The sequence below is a fragment of the Bombina bombina genome, chromosome 1, assembly GCF_027579735.1.
Source record: "Bombina bombina isolate aBomBom1 chromosome 1, aBomBom1.pri, whole genome shotgun sequence".
NCBI classification, from domain to species: Eukaryota; Metazoa; Chordata; class Amphibia; order Anura; family Bombinatoridae; genus Bombina; species Bombina bombina.
The window spans coordinates 1,075,129,856-1,075,150,876 of NC_069499.1; the positions used below are offsets into that span (position 1 = coordinate 1,075,129,856).

General features: G+C 41.6%; 1 protein-coding gene across 1 annotated transcript in view; it reads left to right on the forward strand.

Moving 5' to 3' along the window:
• The window catches only part of PTPN1 (protein tyrosine phosphatase non-receptor type 1), a 434,232-nt gene that overhangs the window by 288,940 nt on the left and 124,271 nt on the right, over positions 1-21,021 (forward strand). Inside the window, exons 5-7 of the mRNA XM_053717090.1 lie at positions 9,794-9,850; positions 10,425-10,562; positions 10,680-10,889. Coding sequence (XP_053573065.1) covers positions 9,794-9,850; positions 10,425-10,562; positions 10,680-10,889 — 405 coding nt within the window. The remainder of the gene's footprint in view (positions 1-9,793; positions 9,851-10,424; positions 10,563-10,679; positions 10,890-21,021) is intronic.

A 21,021-nucleotide genomic window follows, 5' to 3' on the forward strand; every position in this document is an offset into this window, starting at 1 on the left:
GACAGGGTTGGAAAGGCAACCAGTCATGGAACAAGGGCAAGCAGGCAAGAAAGCCTACTCCCGCCCCTAAGACAGCATGAAGACAGGGCCCCCTATCCGGAGACGGATTTAGTGGGGGGCAGACTTTCTCTCTTTGCCCAGGCTTGGGCAAGAGATGTGCAGGATCCCTGGACGTTAAAGATTATATCTCAGGGATACCTTCTGGATTTCAAAACCTCTCCTCCACAAGGGAGGTTCCATCTTTCGAGGTTATCGACAAAACTAGTAAAGAGAGAGGCATTTCTACAATGTGTACAAGACCTTCTAATCATGGGAGTGATCCACTCAGTTCCGCGATCGGAACAGGGACAAGGATTTTACTCAAATCTATTTGTGGTTCCCAAAAAAAAGGGAACCTTCAGACCAATCTTGGACTTAAAGATCTTAAACAAATTCCTAAGGGTACCATCGTTCAAGATGGGGAAACCATTCGAACCATCCTACCCATGATCCAAGAGGGTCAATATATGACCACGGTGGACTTAAAGGATGCTTACCTTCATATACCGATTCACAAAGATCATTATCGGTACCTAAGGTTTGCCTTTCTAGACAGGCATTACCAGTTTGTGGCTCTTCCCTTCGGGTTAGCCACGGCCCCGAGAATTTTTACGAAGGTTCTGGGCTCACTTCTGGCGGTACTAAGACCACGAGGCATAGCGGTGGCTCCGTACCTAGACGACATTCTAATACAAGCGTCAAGTTTTCAGAATGCAAAATCTCATACAGAGATAGTTCTAGCATTTCTGAGGTCGCATGGGTGGAAAGTGAACGTGGAAAAGAGTTCTCTGTTACCACTCACAAGGGTTCCTTTTCTAGGGACTCTTATAGATTCTATAGAGATGAAGATTTACCTGACGGAGTCCAGGTTATCAAAGATTCTCAATGCTTGCCGTGTCCTTCATTCCGTTCCAAGCCCATCAGTAGCTCAGTGCATGGAGGTAATCGGCTTAATGGTCGCGGCAATGGACATAGTGCCATTTGCTCGCCTGCATCTCAGACCGCTGCAACTATGCATGCTCAGTCAATGGAACGGGGATTACTCAGATCTGTCCCCTTTGCTAAATCTGGACCAGGAGACCAGAGATTCTCTTCTCTGGTGGTTGTCACCGGTTCATCTGTCCAAAGGAATGACCTTTCGCAGACCAGATTGGACGATTGTAACAACGGATGCCAGCCTTCTAGGCTGGGGAGCAGTCTGGAATTCCCTGAAGGCTCAGGGATTGTGGACTCAGGAGGAGAAACTCCTCCCAATAAACATTCTAGAATTAAGAGCAATATTCAATGCTCTTCTAGCTTGGCCTCAGTTAGCAAAACTGAGGTTCATCAGATTTCAGTCGGACAATATCACGACTGTGGCTTACATCAATCGTCAAGGGGGAACCAGGAGTTCCCTAGCGATGTTGGAAGTCTCGAAGATAATTCACTGGGCAGAGTCTCACTCTTGCCACCTGTCAGCGATTTACATCCGGGAGAGTGGGAACTTCACCCGGAGGTATTTGCTCAACTGATTCGTCGTTGGGGCGAACCGGATCTGGATCTCATGGCATCTCGCCAGAACGCGAAGCTTCCTTGTTACGGATCCAGGTCCAGGGACCCGGGAGCGGTGCTGGTAGATGCATTAGCAGCCCCTTGGGTTTTCAACATAGCTTATGTGTTTCCACCATTTCCGTTGCTACCTTGGCTGATTGCCAGGATCAAACAGGAGAGGGCATCGGTAATTCTGATAGCGCCTGTGTGGCCACGCAGGACCTGGTATGCAGACCTAGTGGACATGTCGTCCTGTCCACCATGGTCTCTTCCTCTGAGGCAGGACCTTCTAATTCAGGGTCCTTTCAACCATCCAAACCTAATTTCTCTGAGGCTGACTGCCTGGAAATTGAACGCTTGATTCTATCAAAGCGTGGGTTTCTGATTCGGTTTTTGATACATTAATACAGGCTCGGAAACCTGTGACCAGAAAAATTTACCATAAGATATGGCGTAAATATTTATATTGGTGCGAATCCAAGAGTTACTCATGGAGTAAGGTTAGGATTCCTAGGATATTAGCTTTTCTACAAGAGGGTTTAGGAAAGGGTTTATCCGCTAGTTCGCTAAAGGGACAGATTTCAGCTCTGTCTATATTCTTTTACACAAACGTCTGGCAGAGAATCCAGACGTCCAGGCCTTTTGTCAGGCTTTGGCTAGAATTAAGCCTGTGTTTAAAGCTGTTGCTCCTCCGTGGAGCTTAAACTTGGTTCTTAAAGTTCTTCAGGGTGTTCCGTTTGAACCCCTTCATTCCATTGATATTAAGCTTTTATCTTGGAAAGTTTTGTTTCTCCAACATAGGTGTGTCCGGTCCACGGCGTCATCCTTACTTGTGGGATATTCTCTTCCCCAACAGGAAATGGCAAAGAGCCCAGCAAAGCTGGTCACATGATCCCTCCTAGGCTCCGCCTACCCCAGTAATTCTCTTTGCCGTTGCACAGGCAACATCTCCACGGAGATGGCTAAGAGTTTTTTGGTGTTTAAATGTAGTTTTATTCTTCAATCAAGAGTTTGTTATTTTAAAATAGTGCTGGTATGTACTATTTACTCTGAAACAGAAAAGAGATGAAGATTTCTGTTTGTAAGAGGAAAATGATTTTAGCAACCGTTACTAAAATCGATGGCTGTTTCCACACAGGACTGTTGAGATGAATTAACTTCAGTTGGGGGAAACAGTGGGCAGACTTTTGCTGCTTGAGGTATGACACATTTCTAACAAGACTTGGTAATGCTGGAAGCTGTCATTTTCCCTATGGGAACCGGTAAGCCATTTTCTTAGTTTAGTATAAGAATAAAGGGCTTCACAAGGGCTTTAAAGACTGGTAGACATTTTTCTGGGCTAAAACGATTACTTTATAAGTATATTTAGTGGATTATAACTATAAATAGTTCTTTTAATCTTGGGGATGTATTAAAAAAACGGCAGGCACTGTATTGGACACCTTTTTCACTGGGGGCCTTTTCTAGTCATAGGCAGAGCCTCATTTTCGCGCCACTAATGCGCAGTTGTTTTTGGAAAGCAAGGCATGCAGATGCATGTGTGAGGAGCTAAGAACCACTGAAAAAGCTTATTGAAGGCGTCATTTGGTATCGTATTCCCCTCTGGGCTTGGTTGGGTCTCAGCAAAGCAGATACCAGGGACTGTATAGGGGTTAAATGTAAAAACGGCTCCGGTTCCGTTATTTTAAGAGTTAAAGCTTTCAAATTTGGTGTGCAATACTTTTAAGGCTTTAAGACACTGGTGAAATTTTTTTGTGCTTTGTTATCAAGTTTATGCCTGTTAACATGTCTGAACCATCAGATAGACGATGTTCTGTATGTTTGGATGCCAAGGTTCCTCCCCATTTAAATATATGTGATGAATGTGACATAGTGTCCAAACAAAGTAGGGACAATGATGCCACTGATAATGATGTTGCCCAAAATGATTCCTCAAGCGAGGGGAGTAAGCATGGTACTGCATCTTCCCCTTCTGTGTCTACACCAGTCTTGCCCACACAAGAGGCCCCTAGTACATCTAGTGCGCCAATCCTTCTTACTATGCAACAATTAACGGCTGTAATGGATAATTCTATTAAAAACATTTTGTCCAAAATGCCCACTTATCAGAGAAAGCGCGATTGCTCTGTTTTAGATACTGAAGAGCATGAGGACGCTGGTGATAATGGTTCTGACATACCCTCACACCAATCTGAAGGGGCCAGGAGGGAGGTTTTGTCTGAGGGAGAAATTTCAGATTCAGGAAAAATTTCTCAACAAGCTGAACCTGATGTTATTACTTTTAAATTTAAATTAGAACATCTCCGCGCTCTGCTTAAGGAGGTGTTATCTACTCTGGATGATTGTGACAATTTGGTCATCTGGATGATTGTGACAATTTGGTCATTCCAGAGAAGTTATGTAAGATGGACAAGTTCCTAGAGGTCCCGGTGCCCCCCGATGCTTTTCCTATACCCAAGCGGGTGGCGGACATTGTAAATAAGGAATGGGAAAGGCCCGGCATACCTTTTGTTCCTCCCCCTATATTTAAAAAATTATTTCCTATGGTCGACCCCAGAAAGGACTTATGGCAGACAGTCCCCAAGGTCGAGGGGGCGGTTTCTACTCTAAACAAACGCACTACTATCCCTATAGAAGATAGTTGTGCTTTCAAAGATCCTATGGATAAAAAATTAGAGGGTTTGCTTAAAAAGATGTTTGTTCAGCAAGGTTACCTTCTACAACCAATTTCATGCATTGTTCCTGTCACTACAGCAGCGTGTTTCTGGTTCGAAGAACTAGAAAAGTCGCTCAATAAAGACTCTTCGTATGAGGAGGTTATGGACAGAGTTCAAGCACTTAAATTGGCTAACTCTTTTATCTTAGACGCCACTTTGCAATTAGCTAGATTAGCGGCGAAAAATTCAGGTTTTGCTATTGTGGCGCGCAGAGCGCTTTGGCTAAAGTCTTGGTCAGCGGATGTGTCCTCCAAGAACAAATTGCTTAACATCCCTTTCAAAGGTAAAACGCTGTTTGGCCCTGACTTGAAAGAGATTATTTCAGACATCACTGGGGGAAAGGGCCACGCCCTTCCTCAGGATAGGTCTTTTGAGGCTAAAAATAAGCCAAATTTTCGTCCCTTTCGCAGAAACGGACCAGCCTCAAATTCTACACCCTCTAAGCAAGAGGGTAATAGTTCTCAAACCAAACCAGCCTGGAGACCGATGCAAGGCTGGAACAAGGGTAAGCAGGCCAAGAAACCTGCCACTGCTACTAAAACAGCATGAAGTGTTGGCCCCCGATCCGGGACCGGATCTGGTGGGGGGCAGACTCTCTCTCTTTGCTCAGGCTTGGGCAAGAGATGTTCAGGATCCTTGGGCGCTAGAAATAGTTTCTCAAGGTTATCTCCTGGAATTCAAGGAACTACCCCCAAGGGGGAGGTTCCACAGGTCTCAATTGTCTTCAAACCAAATAAAAAGACAGGCATTCTTACATTGTGTAGAAGACCTGTTAAGAATGGGAGTGATTCATCCTGTTCCATTAGGAGAACAAGGGATGGGGTTTTACTCCAATCTGTTCATAGTTCCCAAAAAAGAAGGAACATTCAGACCAATTTTAGATCTCAAGATTCTAAACAAATTTCTCAGGGTTCCATCGTTCAAGATGGAAACCATTCGAACAATTCTTCCTACCATCCAGGAAGGTCAATTCATGACCACGGTGGATTTAAAGGATGCGTATCTACATATTCCTATCCACAAGGAACATCATCGGTTCCTAAGGTTCGCCTTTCTGGACAAGCATTACCAGTTTGTGGCACTTCCATTCGGATTAGCCACTGCTCCAAGGATTTTCACAAAGGTACTAGGGTCCCTTCTAGCGGTGCTAAGACCAAGGGGCATTGCAGTAGTACCTTACTTGGACGACATACTGATTCAAGCGTCGTCTCTGTCAAAAGCAAAGGCTCATACGGACATTGTCCTAGCCTTTCTCAGATCTCACGGGTGGAAAGTGAACATAGAAAAAAGTTCTCTGTCCCCGTCAACAAGAGTTCCCTTCTTGGGAACAATAATAGACTCCTTAGAAATGAAGATTTTTCTGACAGAGGCCAGAAAATCAAAACTTCTAAGCTCTTGTCAAGTACTTCATTCTGTTCTTCTTCCTTCCATAGCGCAGTGCATGGAAGTAATAGGTTTGATGGTTGCGGCAATGGACATAGTTCCTTTTGCACGAATTCATCTAAGACCATTACAACTGTGCATGCTCAGACAGTGGAATGGGGATTATACAGACTTGTCTCCGACGATCCAAGTAGATCAAAGAACCAGAGATTCACTCCGTTGGTGGCTGAACCTGGACAACCTGTCACAGGGAATGAGCTTCCGCAGACCAGAGTGGGTCATTGTCACGACCGACGCCAGTCTGGTGGGCTGGGGCGCGGTCTGGGAACCCCTGAAAGCTCAGGGTCTATGGTCTCGGGAAGAATCTCTTCTCCCGATAAACATTCTGGAACTGCGAGCGATATTCAATGCTCTCAAAGCTTGGCCTCAACTAGCAAAGGCCAAATTCATAAGGTTTCAATCAGACAACATGACGACTGTTGCATATATCAACCATCAGGGGGGAACAAGGAGTTCCCTGGCGATGGAGGAAGTGACCAATATAATTCAATGGGCGGAGAATCACTCCTGCCACTTGTCTGCAATCCACATCCCAGGAGTGGAAAATTGGGAAGCGGATTTTATGAGTCGTCAGACTTTCCATCCGGGGGAGTGGGAACTCCATCCGGAAATCTTTGCCCAAATAACTCAATTATGGGGCATTCCAGACATGGACCTGATGGCGTCTCGTCAGAACTTCAAGGTTCCTTGCTACGGGTCCAGATCCAGGGATCCCAGGGCGACTCTAGTAGATGCACTGATAGCGCCTTGGACCTTCAACCTAGCTTATGTATTCCCACCGTTCCCTCTCATTCCCAGGCTGGTAGCCAGGATCAATCAGGAGAGGGCTTCGGTGATCTTGATAGCTCCTGCGTGGCCACGCAGAACTTGGTATGCAGACCTGGTGAATATGTCATCGGCTCCACCATGGAAGCTACCTTTGAGACAGGAGCTTCTTGTTCAAGGTCCATTCGAACATCCGAATCTGGCTTCACTCCAACTGACTGCTTGGAGATTGAACGCTTGATTTTATCAAAGCGTGGGTTTTCAGATTCTGTCATTGATACTCTTGTTCAGGCTAGAAAGCCTGTAACTAGGAAAATTTACCATAAAATATGGAAAAAATATATTTGTTGGTGTGAATCTAAAGGATTCCCATGGAACAAGATAAAAATTCCTAAGATTCTATCCTTTCTACAGGAGGGTTTGGAGAAAGGATTATCTGCAAGTTCTTTGAAGGGACAGATTTCTGCTTTATCTGTTTTACTTCACAAAAAACTGGCGGCTGTGCCAGATGTTCAAGCTTTTGTTCAGGCTCTGGTTAGAATCAAGCCTGTTTACAAACCTTTGACTCCTCCTTGGAGTCTCAATTTAGTTCTTTCAGTTCTTCAAGGGGTTCCGTTTGAACCCTTACATTCCGTAGATATTAAGTTACTATCTTGGAAAGTTTTGTTTTTGGTTGCAATTTCTTCTGCTAGAAGAGTTTCAGAGTTATCTGCTCTGCAGTGTTCTCCTCCTTATCTGGTGTTCCATGCAGATAAGGTGGTTTTGCGTACTAAACCTGGTTTTCTTCCGAAAGTTGTTTCTAACAAAAACATTAACCAGGAGATAGTTGTGCCTTCTTTGTGTCCGAATCCAGTTTCAAAGAAGGAACGTTTGTTACACAATTTGGATGTAGTTCGTGCTCTAAAATTCTATTTAGAAGCTACGAAGGATTTCAGACAAACATCTTCTTTGTTTGTTGTTTATTCTGGTAAAAGGAGAGGTCAAAAAGCAACTTCTACCTCTCTCTCTTTTTTTGGCTTAAAAGCATCATCCGATTGGCTTATGAGACTGCCGGACGGCAGCCTCCTGAAAGAATCACAGCTCACTCCACTAGGGCTGTGGCTTCCACATGGGCCTTCAAGAACGAGGCTTCTGTTGATCAGATATGTAAGGCAGCGACTTGGTCTTCACTGCACACTTTTACCAAATTTTACAAATTTGATAATTTTGCTTCTTCTGAGTCTATTTTTGGGAGAAAGGTTTTGCAAGCCGTGGTGCCTTCCATCTAGGTGACCTGATTTGCTCCCTCCCATCATCCGTGTCCTAAAGCTTTGGTATTGGTTCCCACAAGTAAGGATGACGCCGTGGACCGGACACACCTATGTTGGAGAAAACAGAATTTATGCTTACCTGATAAATTACTTTCTCCAACGGTGTGTCCGGTCCACGGCCCGCCCTGTTTTTTTTTAATCAGGTCTGATGAATTATTTTCTCTAACTACAGTCACCACGGTATCATATGATTTCTCCTATGCATATTCCTCCTTTACGTCGGTCGAATGACTGGGGTAGGCGGAGCCTAGGAGGGATCATGTGACCAGCTTTGCTGGGCTCTTTGCCATTTCCTGTTGGGGAAGAGAATATCCCACAAGTAAGGATGACGCTGTGGACCGGACACACCGTTGGAGAAAGTAATTTATCAGGTAAGCATAAATTCTGTTTTTTGATGGCTATTTCCTCGGCTCGAAGAGTCTCTGAGTTATCTGCCTTACATTGTGATTCTCCTTATCTGATCTTTCATTCAGACAAGGTAGTACTGCGTACTAAACCTGGGTTTTTGCCTAAGGTTGTTTCTAACAGGAATATCAATCAAGAGATTGTTGTTCCATCATTATGTCCTAATCCTTCTTCAAAGAAGGAACGTCTTTTGCATAATCTAGACGTGGTCCGTGCTCTGAAGTTCTACTTACAGGCAACTAAAGATTTTAGACAAACTTCTTCTCTGTTTGTCGTTTACTCTGGACAGAGGAGAGGTCAAAAGGCTTCGGCTACCTCTCTCTCTTTTTGGCTTCGTAGCATAATACGTTTAGCCTATGAGACTACTGGACAGCAGCCTCCTTAAAGAATTACAGCTCATTCCACTAGAGCTGTGGCTTCCACCTGGGCCTTTAAGAATGAGGCCTCTGTTGAACAGATTTGCAGGGCTGCAACTTGGTCTTCACTTCATACTTTTTCCAAATTTTACAAATTTGACACTTTCGCTTCTTTGGAGGCTGGTTTTGGGAGAAAGGTTCTACAGGCAGTGGTTCCTTCTGTTTAATGTTCCTGCCTTGTCCCTCCCATCATCCGTGTACTTAGCTTTGGTATTGGTATCCCATAAGTAATGGATGACCCGTGGACTGAACACACTTAACAAGAGAAAACATAATTTATGCTTACCTGATTAATTTATTTCTCTTGTAGTGTGTTCAGTCCACGGCCCGCCCTGTCTTTTTAAGGCAGGTTCTAAATTTTAAAATTATAACTCCAGTCACCACTGCACCTTATAGTTTCTCCTTTCTCGTCTTGTTTCGGTCGAATGACTGGATATGACATGTGAGGGGAGGAGCTATATAGCAGCTCTGCTTGGGTGATCCTCTTGCAACTTCCTGTTGGGAAGGAGAATATATCCCATAAGTAACTGGACTGAACACACTACAAGAGAAATAAATTTATCAGGTAAGCATAAATTATGTTTTTTTTGTATAAAGCACAATTATTTCCAGATTCCTTTGTTGATGCTTTTTACTCCTTTCTTTATCACCCCACTACTTGGCTATTCATTAAACTCGATTGTAGGTGTGGTGAGTGGTGTATTTATAGGCATTTTGAGGTTTGGGAAACTTTGCCCCTCCTGGTAGGATTGTATATCCCATACGTCACTAGCTCATGGACTCTTGCCAATATGAAAGAAATTAATTTATCAGGTAATTTCTTACATAAATTATGTTATTTCCTTCATTAAAAATATGTACATTTGTATTTGTATTCACTCTTCCTGTCTTTATGGTGATGTGTTAGTTGTATTTTTATGCATTTTGATGAAGACTGAAAAGGCTGTCATTTTTTAATAGTTCATGGACACCAAGCCCAGCATTGAGTAATTAAACTTTTGTAAAAGCATGATCTTATTCTTGAGGGCCGCAATCTTCTGCGTTATCACGGAAAATGTGCAAATGTAAGGCTACGTTATCAGTAGTCCATATGCTTGTACTTCTCCTATCTTATATCAAAGTCACTCTGGGTCATAGTCTGTTACATGTTCTATGAGCCTTTTTTAAGAATGCTTTTAATGACGATGTGGACTTTGTTCTATACCTGATAGCATCCACCATTGTGGTAAGAGCAGTAACTACCTGTTTAGATGCCCTTTTCAGTCTGCTTCAGCAGGAGTCGTTCTGTCATGAATCCATTCACAATAACCTCATCCAATCATCCATACTTTTAATTTGCAATGCAACCATGAAACCTTTTATATCTACTAGACTCATGATTCAGATAGAACATGCAATTTTAAGCAACTTTTTAATTTACTCCTATTATCAAATTTTCTTCATTCTCTTGGTATCTTTATTTGAAAAGCAAGAATTTAAGTTTAGCTGCCGGCTCATTTTTGGTGAACAACCTGGGTTGTCCTTGCTGATTGGACAGCACCAATAAAGTGCTGTCTATGGTACTGAACCACAAATTGGCTGGCTCCTTAGCTTAGATGCCTTCTTTTTCAAATAAAGAAAGCAAGTGAACAAAGAAAATATGATAATAGGAGTAAATTAGAAAGTTGCTTAAAATTGCTTTCTCTATATGAATCACAAAAGAAAACATTTTGGGTTCAGTGTCCCTTTAACTCGGCTTGTAAATTCTAGGGTTGACTGTTTTGTTTTTAAGCTTTATCTGCTCTCTTTATATTTGTTAGCAATCTGACCCAAACTTAATAGTTCAGGCTAAGTCAGAGAATGATATAAAGTTTCTTACATCCTTCCAAGGACAGAAGATGCTGCAGCCACCAGGAGCCACCACTTCTTTTGCTTCCTTTAGAGTTATTCCTAGTTTTGTTTGTCATTTCTTTCACTCCTAAAATGTTTCTTCCAATTGTTCCTTATTCTTTTTCTGTTGGCCTTGTATGTATTTAATTACATATTTCTCTAACTCTATCCTTTTTGTTACCCAGACACAAGAAAGCCGTGAGATTCTGCACTTTCATTACACCACTTGGCCTGATTTTGGAGTTCCAGAATCACCTGCATCATTCCTCAATTTTCTGTTTAAAGTAAGAGAGTCTGGTTCCCTTAATCCAGAACATGGGCCCATTGTGGTACACTGCAGTGCCGGCATTGGTAGATCAGGCACATTTTGTTTGGCTGATACCTGTTTACTCCTAGTAAGTATAATGTGCCCTTTACACCTATGTTTTAGCTCAATTTCTTTGCAAATAAGTGATCCTTTGTGTTTAGCCTCTAATAGCTTGCATAAGCAGCATTCTTGAAATCATTAGTTTGCTTTAGATCTAATAAATGTTTGTACTGAAGTTAAACTCTTCAGAAAGGACAAAGCCTCCTATTGCAGGTTATTGATTATTTGTTTATTGTATGGCAGGGATCATATAATGTAACTTGAAAAAATGAAGATAATTGTACAACCACCGCAATATCACCTCTGTTTCCTGGTCTGTCCTGCCACATATTTAAACAAAAAAATAATTGCTTCACTAATCATAAATAGAGAATGCCAATTGCTGATCAGTGTGTAAAAGTTATGTACAGTATAATAGGCAGAATCATTCATGCAGTAATATAGAGAGACTGAACAAATGTTATCCTAACAAGACCCACCAAAACCCCCAGTAACTAAACTTTTTTGTCAACGTACTAGCCCTTTATCTAGCCTTATATTTACAGTTTAAAAAGAGAACAAGAGTAGGATAAAAACCAGAGTAGGATTTAAAGGGACTTTCGGATCTTTATAATAAATGCTTTATTACGTCTAGTTAAACAACTTTGCAATATATACAGTGGATATAAAAAGTCTACACACCCCTGTTAAAATGTTAGGTTTCTGTGATGTAAAAAAAATGAGCATCAAGTGTAGAGAGGGTATGAAATCCCAAAACACACATTCGGATGTAGATTAAAAAGTTTTCTTTATTAGAACATGGATAAAAAGAGCTTTACGCTCCAAATCACAGTGCGGAGTAGAAAAAAGTAGCCACTGGTGCCACACTACTTTTTTCTACTCTGCACTGTGAGTTAGAGCGTACAGCTCTTTTTATCCATGTTCTTATAAAGAAAACGTTTTAATCTACATCCGAATATGTGTTTTGGGATTTCATACCCTCTCTACACTTGATGCTCTGACTTACCAGTGTATGAGTCCCTTTTCACTTGCCTTACATAATGATGCAAGCACCGGGTGAAGACCGGACACACCCACTGACGTCCTCACTGATGCACTTCCCGGAATCAAGCGCTGCAGGCCGAAATTACGGATAGAGGCTGAGTTGTAAGCTGTGAGAACGGCAGAAGACGCTGCTGTCAGGTATTCCCCTGATCTGTTTGTTGTGACACAGATTCTCCAGAGCTCTGTACACCTATTCCTCTGACGGCTCTTTTGAATGGGGACTTATACATATCGTATGTGGAAAACATTACAAGTGGGTGAGTGTGTTTGTACAGAAGTCCCGGTTGTGTCATTTTCACTATATTAATTTGTATGGGGTTTATCTCTCTGACTCTTAATTTCACATGTAAAAAAATGAGACAAAGATAAATCATTTCAAAACTTTTTTTTACCTTTTATGTGACCTATAAACTGTACAACTCAATTGAAAAACAAACTGAAATCTTCTAGGTGGAGGGAAGTAAAAATAAGAAAATAAAATATGGTTGCATAAGTAACTGGGGTTTTAGCTGTGTTCAGAATTAAGCAGGTCTTTCCTGACATTTTCTTAGTCGCATCCTACAGCAAAAGCCATGGTCCACAGAGAGCTTCCAAAGCATCAGAGGTATCTCATTGTTAAAAGGTATCAGTCAGGAGAAGGGTACAAAAGAATTTCCAAGGCATTAGATATACCATGGAATACAGTGAAGACAGTCATCATCAAGTGTAGAAAATATGGCGCAACAGTGACATTACTAAGAACTGGACATCCCTCCAAAATTGATGAAAAGACGAGAAGAAAACTAGTCTGGGAGGCTGCCAAGAGGCCTACAGCAACATTAAAGGAGCTGCAGGAATATCTGCAAGTAATGGCTGTGTGGTACATGGGACAACAATCGCCCGTATTCTTCATAAGTCTGGGTTATGGGGTAGAGTGGCAAGATGGAAGCCTATTCTTAATAAAAAAACATCCAAGCCTGGCTAAATTTTGCAAAAACACATCTGAAGTCTCCCAAAAGCATGTCGCAAAAGGTGTTCTGGTCTGATGAAAGCAAGATTGAACTTTTTGGCCATAATTCCAAAAGATATGTTTTGTGCAAAAACACTGCAATTCACCAAAAGAATACCATACCCACAGTGAAGCATTGTGGTGGCAGCATCATGCTTTGGGGCTGTTTCTCTTCAGCTAGAACTGGAGCCTTAGTCAAGGTAGAGGGAATTACAAACAGTTCCAAATACCAGACAATATTGGCACAAAACCTTTAGGCTTCTGCTAGAAAGCTGAATATGAAGAGGAGCTTCATCTTTCAGATGATAACGACCCAAATCAACAAAGGAATGGCTTCACTAGGTGACGATTAAAGTTTTGGAATGGCCCAGCCAGAGCCTAGACCTGCATCCAATCAAAAATCTATGGGGTGATCTAAAGAGGGCTGTGCACAGGAGATGCCCTCACAATCTGACAGATTTGCAGTTTTTTTGCAAAGAAGAGGGGGAAATATTGCCATGTCAAGCTGTGCCATGCTGATACTCATACCCAAAAAGACTGAGTGCTGTAATAAAATCAAAAGGTGCTTCAACAAAGTATTAGTTTAAGTGTGTGCACACTTATGCAACCATATTATTTTAGTTTTTATTTCTTTTTAAAGACACAATGAATCCACAGATTTCATCCTTGTGGGATTACGCCTCTTGGTCAGCAGGAGGAGGCAAAGAGCACCACAGCAGAGCTATTTATATAGCAACTCCCTTCCCTTCCACTCCAGTCATTCTCTTTGCCTGTGTTAATGATAGGAAGAGGTAAAGTGAGGTGTTAGTTTAGATTCTTCAATCAAGAGTTTATTTTTAAAATGCTACCAGTGAGTGCTATTTTATTATAGGGTGTAGCCGTATTCCTTGTCAGCCTCTATAGTAAAGCTACAGGTGGCTTTAAAACAATGGGAACTGGTGGGACACAACTCTCACTGCGCCTCCCATACTGAGTGCTGCCCTGCTGATGATGGTCTTAGCAGATATTAACTAAGGCCCTCTCTGTGTCCACAGGGCTATTGGAGGGAGAAGACCTCTGGATCCTGTGGGAACTGTCATGCTGTCGCACAGCAGCGAGGTAAGTGCAGTCTTTATTTTCTGTGCCATATAGTATCTCAGAATCGACTATGCACTTATTTATCATATATGGGGTACATGGGCTCTCTTGGGAAGGGCTCCCCTATTGAACAGAACGTATGGTTTCACAGGGTCATGATAACCGACGCTGAGACTAGGGGGACATGGGCTCTTTGCAGTAAGAGAGCTCTCCTGCCAGTCACTGGTTATAGGTGCTGTGGGCAAGACGCTGGGGCTATATCTGACCGGAGAAAGGCTCCAGTACAGGGCTATGCTTTTTTATGGGCTACGTTTGTGTGTATAAACGGCGATTAGGTATTTTTACTATAATCTTAGCAGTGTGGTTTTGAGCGACGCCCACGAAGGGCTGGGTTAACTTTGGCGCGCTTGAGTCAGAGAAGCCCCGCAGTGATTACTGCTACGGAGTCCCGCCGTTCAGTGATCCTTATTGCATGTCAAGTGTTCCGCTAAGACTGCATGGTTAACTAAGCAGGCGATCTTTAGCGTTTTCTGAAGACATGACCGGGAGTTTTGCTAGAGTGGTCGGTGTACCGTGGGGGCAGGTAGGCACCTCAGCAGAGCTGTTGAGGCGAAGAGGTGTTATTTATTTATCTTAGTTAAAACGAATTGCATAGAAATTGGCTATCCGATTATTCAGTGCAGAAAATTATTAGATGTTTTATTTTTTAAAGGCACAGTATCCTGTTATTTTCCAGGAAGTATTGACAAGTGTTTATATTAACGTTTGTACGTATATAGTTTTTTCTTGGGCCATAAATTAGAGACTACATCATTTAAAGGAGCCTAGACAAATTTTTTTCTTTGCTGTTTGTTATCATGGATTCGGAAGATATCCAGAGTGTTGCATGTGCCATGTGTTTGAATGCCAATGTGGAACCTCCTGTTACTTTTTGTCCCTCATGTATTGAGAGGGCCTTACACTATAGAGAACAAATTTCTTTCATGTAATTAGCAAGAGTCCATGAGCTAGTGACGTATGGGATATACATTCCTACCAGGAGGGGCAAAGTTTCCCAAACCTCAAAATGCCTATAAATACACCCCTCACCACAACCACAAATCAGTTTTACAAACTTTGCCTCCTATGGAGGTGGTGAAGTAAGTTTGTGCTAGATTCTACGTTGATATGCGCTCCGCAGCAGGTTGGAGCCCGGTTTTCCTCTCAGCGTGCAGTGAATGTCAGGGATGTGAGGAGAGTATTGCCTATTTGAATTCAATGATCTCCTTCTACGGGGTCTATTTCATAGGTTCTCTGTTATCGGTCGTAGAGATTCATCTCTTACCTCCCTTTTCAGATCGACGATATACTCTTATATATACCATTACCTCTGCTGATTCTCGTTTCAGTACTGGTTTGGCTTTCTACTACATGTAGATGAGTGTCCTGGGGTAAGTAAGTCTTATTTTCTGTGACACTCTAAGCTATGGTTGGGCACTTTTATATAAAGTTCTAAATATATGTGTTTAAACATTTATTTGCCTTGATTCAGGATGTTCAACGTTCCTTATTTCAGACAGTCAGTTTCATATTTGGGATAATGCATATGAATAAATCATTTTTTCTTACCTTAAAATTTGACTTTTCCCTGTGGGCTCGCGGGGGCTGAAAATGCTTCATTTTATTGCGTCATTCTTGGCGCTGACTTTTTTGGCGCAAATTTTTTTTTCTATTTCCGGCGTCATACGTGTCGCCGGAAGTTGCGTCATTTTTTACGTTTTTGTGCGCCAAAAGTGTTGGCGTTCCGGATGTGGCGTCATTTTTGGCGCCAAAGGCATTTAGGCGCCAAATAATGTGGGCGTCTTTTTTGGCGCTAAAAAAATATGGGCGTCACTATTGTCTCCACATTATTTAAGTCTCATTATTTTTTGCTTCTGGTTGCTAGAAGCTTGTTCACTGGCATTTTTTCCCATTCCTGAAACTGTCATTTAAGGAATTTGATCAATTTTGCTTTATATGTTGTTTTTTCTATTACATATTGCAAGATGTCCCAGATTGACACTGAGTCAGAAGATACTTCTGGAAAATCGCTGCCTGGTGCTGGATCTACCAAAGTTAAGTGTATCTGCTGTAAACTTGTGGTATCTGTTCCTCCAGCTGTTGTTTGTACTGAATGTCATGACAAACTTGTTAATGCAGATAATATTTCCTTTAGTAATGTTACATTACCTGTTGCTGTTCCGTCAACATCTAATACTCAGTGTTCCTGATAACATAAGAGATTTTGTTTCTAAATCCATTAAGAAGGCTATGGCCTAGATTGGGAGTTTGGCGTTAGCAGTGAAAACCAGCGTTAGAGGCTCCTAACGCTGGTTTTAGGCTACATCCGGTATTTGGAGTCACTCAAAATAGGGTCTAACGCTCACTTTTCAGCCGCGACTTTTCCATACCGCAGATCCCCTTACGTCAATTGCGTATCCTATTTTTTCAATGGGATCTTTCTAACTCCGGTATTTAGAGTCGTGTCAGAAGTGAGCGTTAGACATCTAACGACAAAACTCCAGCCGCAGGAAAAAAGTCAGTAGTTAAGAGCTTTCTGGGCTAACGCCGGTTTATAAAGCTCTTAACTACTGTGCTCTAAAGTACACTAACACCCATAAACTACCTATGTACCCCTAAACCGAGGTCCCCCCACATCGCCGCCACTCGATTAAATTTTTTAACCCCTAATCTGCCGACCGCCACCTACGTTATAGCTATGTACCCCTAATCTGCTGCCCCTAACACCGCCGACCCCTATATTATATTTATTAACCCTTAACCTGCCCCCCACAACGTCGCCGCCAGCTACCTACAATAATTAACCCCTAATCTGCCGACCGCAAAGCGCCGCCACCTACGTTATATTTATGTACCCCTAATCTGCTGCCCCTAACACCGCCGACCCCTATATTATATTAACCCCTAATCTGCCCCCCTCAGCGTCGCCTCCACCTGCCTACACTTATTAACCCCTAATCTGCCGAGCGGACCGCACCGCTACTATAATAAAGTTATTAACCCCTAATCCGCCTCACTAACCCTATAATAAATAGTATTAACCCCTAATCTGCCCTCCCTAACATCGCCGACACCTAACTTCAAACATTAACCCCTAATCTGCCGACTGGAGCTCACCGCTATTCTAATAAATGTATTAACCCCTAAAGCTAAGTCTAACTCTAACACTAACACCCCCCTAACTTGAATATAATTTTAATCTAACGAAATTAATTAACTCTTATTAAATAAATTATTCCTATTTAAAGCTAAATGCTTACCTGTAAAATAAATCCTAATATAGCTACAATATAAATTATAATTATATTATAGCTTTTTTAGGATTAATATTTATTTTACAGGTAACTGTATTTATTTTAACCAGGTACAATAGCTATTAAATAGTTAAGAACTATTTAATAGCTAAAATAGTTAAAATAATTACAAAATTACCTGTAAAATAAATCCTAACCTAAGTTACAATTAAACCTAACACTACACTATCAATAAATTAATTAAATAAAATACCTACAATTACCTACAATTAAACCTAACACTACACTATCAATAAATAAATTAAATACAATTCCTACAAATAACTACAATGAAATAAACTAAAGTACAAAAAATAAAAAAATATTTACAAACACAAGAAAAATATTACAACAATTTTAAACTAATTACACCTACTCTAAGCCCCCTAATAAAATAACAAAGCCCCCCAAAATAAAAAAATGCCCTACCCTATTCTAAATTACTAAAGTTCAAAGCTCTTTTACCTTACCAGCCCTGAACAGGGCCCTTTGCGGGGCATGCCCCAAGAAGTTCAGCTCTTTTGCCTGTAAAAAAAAACATACAATACCCAAGCCCCCCAACATTACAACCCACCACCCACATACCCCTAATCTAACCCAAACCCCCCTTAAATAAACCTAACACTAAGCCCCTGAAGATCATCCTACCTTGTCTTCACCTCACCGGGTATCACACCGATCCGTCCAGAAGAGCTCCTCCGATGTCCTGATCCAAGCCCAAGCGGGGGGCTGAAGAGGTCCATGATCCGGCTGAAGTCTTCATCCAAGCGGGAGCTGAAGAGGTCCATGATCCGGATGAAGTCTTCATCCAAGCGGGAGCTGAAGAGGTCCATATCCGGATGAAGTCTTCTATCAACGGCATCTTCAATCTTCTTTCTTCCGGATCCATCTTGCAGACCTCCGACGCGGAACATCCTCTTCTCCCGACGCCCACTAGCTGAATGACGGTTCCTTTAAGGGACGTCATCCAAGATGACGTCCCTCGAATTCCGATTGGCTGATAGGATTCTATCAGCCAATCGGAATTAAGGTAGGAATATTCTGATTGGCTGATGGAATCAGCCAATCAGAATCAAGTTCAATCCGATTGGCTGATCCAATCAGCCAGATTGAGCTTGCATTCTATTGGCTGTTCCGATCAGCCAATAGAATGCGAGCTCAATCTGATTGGCTGATTGGATCAGTCAATCGGATTGAACTTGATTCTGATTGGCTGATTCCATCAGCCAATCAGAATATTCCTACCTTAATTCCGATTGGCTGATAGAATCCTATCAGCCAATCGGAATTCGATGGACGCCATCTTGGATGACGTCCCTTAAAGGAACCGTCATTCAGCTAGTAGGCGTCGGGAGAAGAGGATGTTCCGCGTTGGAGGTCTGCAAGATGGATCTGGAAGAAAGAAGATTGAAGATGCCGTTGATAGAAGACTTCATCCGGATCATGGACCTCTTCAGCTCCCGCTTGGATGAAGACTTCAGCCGGATCATGGACCTCTTCAGCTCCCGCTTGGATGAAGACTTCAGCCGGATCATGGACCTCTTCAGCCCCCCGCTTGGGCTTGGATCAGGACATCGGAGGAGCTCTTCAGGACGGATCGGTGAACCTGGTATGGTGAAGATAAGGTAGGAAGATCTTCAGGGGCTTAGTGTTAGGTTTATTTAAGGGGGGTTTGGGTTAGATTAGGGGTATGTGGGTGATGGGTTGTAATGTTGGGGGGGGGTATTGTATGTTTATTTTTTTACAGGCAAAAGAGCTGAATTCTTTGGGGCATGCCCCGCAAAGGGCCCTGTTCAGGGCTGGTAAGGTAAAAGAGCTTTGAACTGTAGTAATTTAGAATAGGGTAGGGCATTTTTTATTTTGGGGTCTTTGTTATTTTATCAGGGGGCTTAGAGTAGGTGTAATTAGTTTAAAATTGTTGTAATATTTTTCTTATGTTTGTAAATATTTTTTTATTTTTTGTAACTTCTTTTTTATTTTTTGTACTTTAGTTAGTTTATTTCATTGTAGTTATTTGTAGGAATTGTATTTAATTTATTTATTGATAGTGTAGTGTTAGGTTTAATTGTAGGTAATTGTAGGTATTGTATTTAATTAATTTAATGATAGTATAGTGTTAGGTTTAATTGTAACTTAGGTTAGGATTTATTTTACAGGTAATTTTGTTATTATTTTAACTAGGTAGCTATTAAATAGTTATTAACTATTTAATAGCTATTGTACCTGGTTAAAATAATTACAAAGTTGCCTGTAAAATAAATATAAATCCTAAAATAGCTATAATATAATTATAATTTATAGTGTAGCTATATTAGGATTTATTTTACAGGTAAGTATTTAGCTTTAAATAGGAATAATTTATTTAATAAGAGATAATTAATTTTGTTAGATGTAAATTATATTTAACTTAGGGGGGTGTTAGGGTTAGACTTAGCTTTAGGGGTTAATACATTTATTAGAATAGCGGTGAGCTCCAGTCGGCAGATTAGGGGTTAATAATTGAAGTTAGGTGTCGGCGATGTTAGGGAGGGCAGATTAGGGGTTAATACTATTTATTATAGGGTTAGTGAGGCGGATTAGGGGTTAATAACTTTATTATAGTAGCGCTCAGGTCCGGTCGGCAGATTAGGGGTTAATAAGTGTAGGCAGGTGGAGGCGACGTTGTGGGGGGCAGATTAGGGGTTAATAAATATAATATAGGGGTCGGCGATGTTAGGGCAGCAGATTAGGGGTACATAGGGATAATGTAAGTAGCGGCGGTTTACGGAGCGGCAGATTAGGGGTTAATAATAATATGCAGGGGTCAGCGATAGCGGGGGCGGCAGATTAGGGGTTAATAAGTGTAAGGTTAGGGGTGTTTAGACTCGGGGTACATGTTAGGGTGTTAGGTGCAGACGTAGGAAGTGTTTCCGCATAGCAAACAATGGGGCTGCGTTAGGAGCTGAACGCAGCTTTTTTTGCAGGTGTTAGGTTTTTTTTCAGCTCAAACAGCCCCATTGTTTCCTACGGGAGAATCGTGCACGAGCACGTTTTTGAGGCTGGCCGCTTGCGTAAGCAAATCTGGTATCGAGAGTTGAAGCTGCGTTTAAAAATGCTCTACGCTCCTTTTTTGGAGCCTAACGCAGCCTTTATGTGGACTCTCAATACCAGAGTTGTTTTTATGGTGCGGCCAGAAAAAAGCCGGCGTTAGTTTTTCGGGTCGTTACCGACAAAACTCCAAATCTAGCCGTATGTCTGTTATTCCTCCTTCTAGTAAACGTAAAAAGTCTTTTAAAACGTCTCATTTTTCAGATGAATTTTTAAATGAACATCATCATTCTGATTCTGATAATGGTTCTTCTGGTTCAGAGGATTCTGTCTCAGAGGTTGATGCTGATAAATCTTCATATTTATTTAAAATGGAATTTATTCGTTCTTTACTTAAAGAAGTCTTAATTGCATTAGAAATCGAGGATTCTGGTCCTCTTGATACTAAATCTAAACGTTTAAATAAGGTTTTTAAATCTCCTGTAGTTATTCCAGAAGTTTTTCCTGTCCCTGATGCTATTTCTGAAGTAATTTCCAGGGAATGGAATAATTTGGGTAATTCATTTACTCCTTCTAAACGTTTTAAGCAATTATATCCTGTGCCATCTGACAGATTAGAGTTTTGGGACAAAATCCCTAAGGTTGATGGGGCTGTCTCTACTCTTGCTAAGCGTACTACTATTCCTACGGCA